This window comes from Acanthisitta chloris, unplaced genomic scaffold, assembly GCF_000695815.1.
Source record: "Acanthisitta chloris isolate BGI_N310 unplaced genomic scaffold, ASM69581v1 scaffold26157, whole genome shotgun sequence".
Lineage (NCBI taxonomy): Eukaryota > Metazoa > Chordata > Aves > Passeriformes > Acanthisittidae > Acanthisitta > Acanthisitta chloris.
This window is the reverse complement of record NW_008683536.1, coordinates 1-6,724: the sequence shown is the minus strand read 5'-3', so window position 1 is coordinate 6,724 and position 6,724 is coordinate 1. Positions and strand designations below refer to the sequence as shown.

General features: G+C 55.7%; 1 protein-coding gene across 1 annotated transcript; it reads right to left on the bottom strand.

Moving 5' to 3' along the window:
• Positions 1 to 2,094: 2,094 nt before the first annotated feature.
• On the bottom strand, positions 2,095 to 6,316 carry STOML1 (stomatin (EPB72)-like 1). Its single transcript, XM_009078985.1, has 7 exons — positions 6,169 to 6,316; positions 5,749 to 5,855; positions 5,463 to 5,612; positions 4,807 to 5,010; positions 3,792 to 4,032; positions 2,969 to 3,172; positions 2,095 to 2,297 (listed from the first exon to the last, which is right to left on the bottom strand). The coding sequence occupies exons 1-7, from the start codon at positions 6,314 to 6,316 to the stop codon at positions 2,095 to 2,097; spliced, it is 1,257 nt and encodes a 418-aa protein (XP_009077233.1).
• Between the last annotated feature and the right edge of the window lie 408 nt (positions 6,317 to 6,724).

Sequence of the window (6,724 nt, the reverse complement as noted above, 5' to 3'; positions counted from 1 at the left end):
CTGCCTGTACTTTCGGTTTCCTCGGCCCCGGGAATAACTCCTCCTCCGTGCCGGGGCGGGGGGAGCCGCGCAGAACCCAGCATAGCCCTGCTGCCCGCCGCAAAAATCCTGAGCAACCGGCTCAGCCCGTTCCGGCCATCCAGGAGTGAAGAAACTCCAAGGTCTGCCCCCAAAAAAGGGGTTTCCTCAAGGAGCAGCACCCCCCAGAAATGTATTGTTGGGTCGCAGTGCCCTGCTCAGTGTGGGGGCCACTGCCTAAGTGGGTTTTGATGCCCATCCTATTCTTCTGCACACCGTGAGGATGATCAGGGACAATTCCCCCACCTTGGAGAGGATATCTCATCCCTCTTTGTCCTGTATCCTGGCTCTTTTTTGTCCCTTCCTGCAGAGCATCGGTCCCCCCAGCCATCTGCACGATGGGGACCACCATGAAAGGAGACCAGCATGAACAGAGGACCACCATAACAGGGTGACCACCACCACAGAAGGGGGACCACCACAAACAAACTGGATGACCACCATGAATGGGGGGTCACCACAAAAGGGGGACCACCAGGAGCACTTGAGGTTCATCTAGCCTGGCATCCCCAAAGGGAGAGAGCAGGGTGGGACACAATTGTCTCCTCCCCTGCATGCTTTTGACTCCTGGAGGATCCCCAAAGCTTGGCCCCAGCTGGTTCCACCCAGCCCCAGACTTTGAAGAAGTCATTTAGCAGGTGGTATGGTCTGGTTGCACTCAAGAAATGTTTCAGTTCCAAACTTTTCAGTTTTGGAAACAGGTTAATTCTCCTTCCACCACCACCATCTCATCCTCTGGCAAGGAGCCCCTTGCATGGATGGAACAGGACAGCAAGACCACTCAGGTTTGTCCCACTGGTCCATCCTAAGGGCTGGGAAAGCTGCCTGAAGCTCCAAGAGATTTAACCTGTGGGATGCTGCTGGAGAGCTGAGCATCCCTGGAGAGGCCATGCCATGTACTGCCAACTCTTCCTTACTGTAACAGGACTTCATGTGTTCATCACCATGGAGCCTTCTTGACCAGCAGCAGCTCCCACACCCTGGTCTCTATGCAGCAGCTTGGAGTTCCTCAGGGAAACTGAGGCACAAGGGGTGCAGCCCCTGCAGAACTGATCAGCCCATCAGTGCCCACACACCAGGTTTATTGTCCATGGAGAGGATAGAAAGGAAACTTCCAAAATAAATAAATATCTATATATGCCTATATACAGTCCTCACCCCCCTGGACACACCTCTCAGCACACATGCAGAAGGGTTTTGAAGCACAGATTAGCGCAATCACTAATTACAAAGGGCTGTGTGGGGAAGGTAGGGCATCCTCCAAATTGCCACCTCTGCTCCTTCCCTGGGAATGCCAGGATTCCATCAGCAGTGCCATGCTGGATCCCAGTTCCAGCCTGCTGGTGGCATCCCAGCCTGGTACAGCCAGCCCTCGTGTCCTGTTCCAGCTGTGTACCCCATCACTCTGTCCTTGGCCACAATGTCCTCAAGCTCTCCTCCACCCAATCTGCTCAGCAAATGGCCCTTCCAGTGAGATCCCTGGCTGTGCACCCCACTGGGGACACCAGGACATCAGTCTGTGCCCTGGTGGCACATTGGCCAAAGAAATCAAGACCAGGTTGGACACGGCTTGGAGCAACCTGGGCTAGTGGAAGGTGTCCCTGCCCATATCAGAGGGTGGAACTAGATGAACTTTAAGGTCCTTTCCAACCCAAACCATCCCATAATTCCATGCAACTGGAAGCAAATTGGCATGTGCTGAGGTGTCAGCTGGTTCCCAAAACATTGTAAGTAGAGGATGAGGAACAGTGGTAAAGCCAAGAACAAGGATAGGTAGTGGAGCTCAGCCTGTTTCCATGCTCAGATCTTCCCACGGCTCCCACAGCCTTGATAGGTAGTGGAGCTCAGCCTGTTTCCCTGCTCAGATCTTCCCCCAGCTCCCACAGCCTCGACAGGGAAGGCAGCAGGTGCTCCAGTAGGGCAAGGCCCCCAGCACACAGCACCCCATCCATCCCCCACCTGCCCACACCTACAGAGACACAAGCACACGGACACACACCCACACACACACACGCTCTATCTATGCTGCTTCATCGCCTTGATGAGCTCCTCCAGCTTGAGGGCCAGGTGCAGGTCACCTTTCACCTGCAGCCTCCCACTCATGTAGGCACTCAGGGGGCGCAGGTCACCCAAAAAGAGGTCCTGAAGGTCTCTCTCGGCCACTTCCAGCGTGACGTCGGGGATGCCCTCGGGCACACCACGGCCAATCCGCCCACTGCCTGTAGGACATGATGGGTGAGAGAGGGAGGAACAACAGGTTCAGGATCCAGCTGGTGTTTTCCCTCATACATTTCCTAAGGACTGAGATGGGCCAGATGACAGACAAGGGCCTGGCAGGGGGATTTTGGAGACAGGAGTCCTTACTCCTTATGGAAATTAATTTCTGATGTGTTCCTCCATTGATGTCCTGTAAGAGTGGGTCACGTCCAAGCCCTGTCCTGCTTTTGTCATGACCACCAGGAAAACCGTCAGCAACCATGGTGGGATGGATTAAGGTGCTGGGAGGATACCCTTCAGTGTGGCAGGGTCCCTCCATCACTACCCCCTTGGGCTGGTGTCCTACAAGACCCCTGATGTCTCTGAGCCATCCTGCTTGACAACCCATGAGGAGATCTGTGTATTGATTTTCCATCAATACTCTCTTTCAGAACGAAAATTCATGGTTTTAACCCAAAACTAATTATACTTTGGACTTCCAGGGAGCATGGACTCAAGGCCATGGCCATCAAACTTCAGCACTCTGCTGATGAGCCCTGGGGTGACCTTCAGGGAGGCACCAAATGGGTTTGGTTTGGGCCCCCTGAGCTTGGTGGAGTTTGCAGCATGCAAAGGGGGCACAGGAGCAAAACACCCTCCCACCTCCAACACAATAACTCCAAAGAGTGGTGACCTGAGGAGAGGTCTATGAAGTAGGAGCTCCAAGTGCCGCTGGCCAGGGCGATGTTGACCTGGTAGGATGCTCCCACCTGGCTGACCAGGGTCTCAGAGAGGACAGGCTCCATCGCTGAGAGCAGCTCATCTGCACTAGGCTTTCTCCGGGCCAGGAGAGGAGCAGTGGGAGGCTCCACCTCGTTCACTGTCTCCACACTGTCTCCTAGGGACAGAAGAGGGGACACCTTTGTGTGGTGACCTGGACCCACCAGAAAAGGTCTCCAGAGCAAAGAAACCCACTTAGCCATCAAGTTTCCAGATAAGAAAGAAGAGGACAACTGGTTTTGCCAGGTCCTGCTCCTCTGTCTGCCATAGGTTACTTTTCCCTGGCTACCAGGGGGTGGAAAATTATCATTGAAAAAAAAATAATTGGGCACAAATTAGTGCAGGATTTCTGGGAAAAAAGCCCCACGTGACTCTGCAAGCTCAGACTTGGGTTTGCCTGGTGAAAATGCTGAGATCTGAGTTGGTCTCCTGCAGATTGACTTCTGCCCTCCCCAGTCCCATCTCCAGTGTTGTTGGAACAGTGTCTCCTGCAGATTGACTTCTGCCCTCCTCAGTCCCGTCTCCAGTGTTGTTGGAACAGCGATGTGCCATGTGCTGTACGGAGCTGTGCCCAAAGCTGTCCTCTCCCCTCCCCCCTACCAGTCTATTTGTGCTGTGCTCACAGGAGAGTGGTATCTCTCAGACTTTGACTCCTGTGTCTGACAGGCAATGGACACAAAGGTCACTGGCAGAAGGGACAGCCCCCAGCAGAGCAGCAGTGACCCTGGGTTAGTTACCTGGCTCCGGAGCACTGGTCCCGCCACCAGCCAGAGCCAGGCTGCTGCTGAAGAAGTGGGCCAAGCTGGATGGCACCAGCTGCTGCATGGTGCCATCCAGCCCCTGCAGCCCTGGCACGGGTGGCACAGTGGTCAGAGGGCCTGCCAGGTTCTCCTGGGGTGGCTGCAGCACAGCCTCCATGATCAGCTCCACACGGTCCACCTCCAGGCCCCACGACTTGGTCATGTCGTTAATCTCCAGCTGGGAAGAAAGGGATATGTGTTGGCAGCCCAGGAGATGGATATGGCCATGGTGACCACCTACCCACCATAGCACCTCCAACCATGGGTATCCCATAGCTCGTACTGCTGCTAGCCACCAGTGGGGTGTTGGCTCCGTGGTCCTCCTCCTCCAAGCTGTCCACTCTCGAGTTCAACCCTGCTCCCCTAGGTGCTCTCCCAGATTGGAGGAGGTTGGGACAGGGAAGACAGCTCTGTTTTGTTCCACTCTCCATGGCTCCCTCCCAGGCTGGCCCCTTTCCTTGCTCCCCCTGGGCAACATGTCCTGGCATGATGCTCCACCAGGCAGCATCTCTGCCCTCCAAATCATCCCAGAGACACCCCCAGCCTATTTTTACATCCCTTGCAGACATTCAACCCACAAGATCTTGATCTGGCCCAGACTGGCTGTGCACAGGACTCATTATCCCTCTGCCACCAGCTCATCCTGCTTCTCTCTGCCAAAGCCCTTTCCAGGCTCCCTCCAGACATTTTCCTGGTGGAGATATGAAGGTCAGATTTAAGTACACCAACAACACCTGTGCTTTTCTGCATACCCAAAGATCTTAGAGAGAAGCCACAGAGCTCCAGAGATCTGAAGGTATCAGCTCCCCATTAATCTCATTTTCCCAGCTCCCTTCCTTGGCCAGGTCCATGGCCAGGTGGACTTTCAGCAGCTCCATCTTTCTTTTACTGTTACTTCCACACCAATACCCCAATGGTTTGACGGGTTTGGGGGCTCTCAGGGAGTCCTCACCAGCAGCTGCTCCCCAATCCTCAGCTTCTCCACCTGGATCTCATGAAGGCTCTTCTTCACCAAGATCTTGGTCATGGCATTCTGTGCCGTCATCCGGGTGGCCGCGATGAGGTCCTTCACCATCATGACAGACAACACGGGGTCCCACACCCGGAACTGGACATCAGCGCCCATGGAGATGACTGCCCCATCCTTGGAGGTCAGCTGGGGCAAAAGGGAGTCAGGATTTCTTCCTCTCTCCACCCCAAGGCCCAACCCTTGTTGTGTAGATCCCGGGAGCAAAGGCACTCCCAGCTGGCAACAAGCTCTGGATCTCTTTATTAGGAACAAAACAAAGCCAACTAATGAATTTGGGGTTAATCTGAATGGTTTCCAGCATGGAGCTGTTACTGAAAGACATCTAGAAAGGATGAAGATTGATGTTCTTGGCATGTCTGCAGCCAGGAACATCCACTGAACAAGATGTGTAAAGAAAAGGAACTTTTTGACCTCAGGCAGGTGAGGACTCTGATGTCCCAGCACCAGCTACAACACCCCTGGCCTCTCTGCGAAAATGGAGGAAATGAAAGTTGGGTCACCAAGCGTCACACCATCCCAAAATCCACCTGCTCTGGGAGCTATTTCTCCATGCCCCCCTGAGGCCCAAGGCAGCTTACCTTGCAGGGGGGCACGTTGAAGGCCCTTGTCCTGAGATCCACCCGCTGCCAGTGGTCAATAAAGGGCAGCAGCAGGACCACGCCAGGGCCCTGCGGCGCACGGATGCGACCCAGGCGGAAGATGATCATTCGCTCATAGGTGGGCACCACCTGAAATGGGAAAGTTTAGACCAGGGTAAAAGCAAATCCCTGAATCCTGCAATGCTAGGACCAGGGCCACTGGAGAATGGTCCCCCACCATGAAGGATGGATTGTCATCCCTCTCCTCACCTCTTTCCTCACTTACCTTCAAGGCAAACCATCCTGAGATGGGGAAGGTGACAACCATCAGCAAGAAAACCAAGGAGGTGATAATCCCATGGCAGATCCAGGTCAGCCAACCCTGGGAGGAGTCTGTAGGCAGAGTGATGTACCTCCTCCAAAACCTCTTGTTCTGCCCAAGAACTCCCATCCAAGCCTCTCCCTTCATGCACCCTGCACCACAGGGCAGCTGGCAGCGTGGGGGACACCCCGACAGTGTGACACCCCACAGCACCAGGGGCAATAGGGGGAAAGACAGCAACTCCCCTGTAAGGCTGGGATTCACCTATGGTATTCCTAAATGTCCCCAGCAGGCTGGGACTCACCTGTGGCGTTCCCAACCAGCCCCAGAGGGTTGGGACTCACCTGCAGTACTCCCAGCCAGCCCCAGAGGGTTGAGACTCACCTGCGGCATTCCCAGCTGGTCCCAGCGGGTCTTGCTTGTCTCCAAAGGAAAAGAAACCCTTCTGCGTGCCATAGAGCCCAATGCTGGACTGCTGGAAGCGGTCAAAGTCTCCCAAGGGAAGGGCTTGGTACCCTGAGCGGCTGAACATGATGCCAGAGCCTGGCACGGGGCGCTGCTCCCGGTGCTCCAAGCCCTCCCAGCCTGGCTCCCTCTAAGCCTGGCCCCACATTGCCATCGCAGCCACCTCTGCCCCTGCCACCAAGGTCCCTGCCGTGCTGATGCCGGAGGAGAGCTGCCAGGCCTCGCTGGAATCACACGCTTGCTAGAAGAAATCCAAACCTTCGGGAGCTTCCCTGGCCGGGAGCTCCCCCCGGCTGGGGCACTGGAGGCTTCACATCCTCCCGGCAGCACTCTGGGCAGGAGCTGAGCCGGGAGTTAAACGCTGCGATCCCGCAGCTCCCTGCCCTGGACACCTCCTCGGAGCCGGGGGTGACCCTGGGGTGTCCCCGGGCAGCAGCGCCGTGGCCGCGGGAGGGAGGATGCTGTGGGGAGGAAG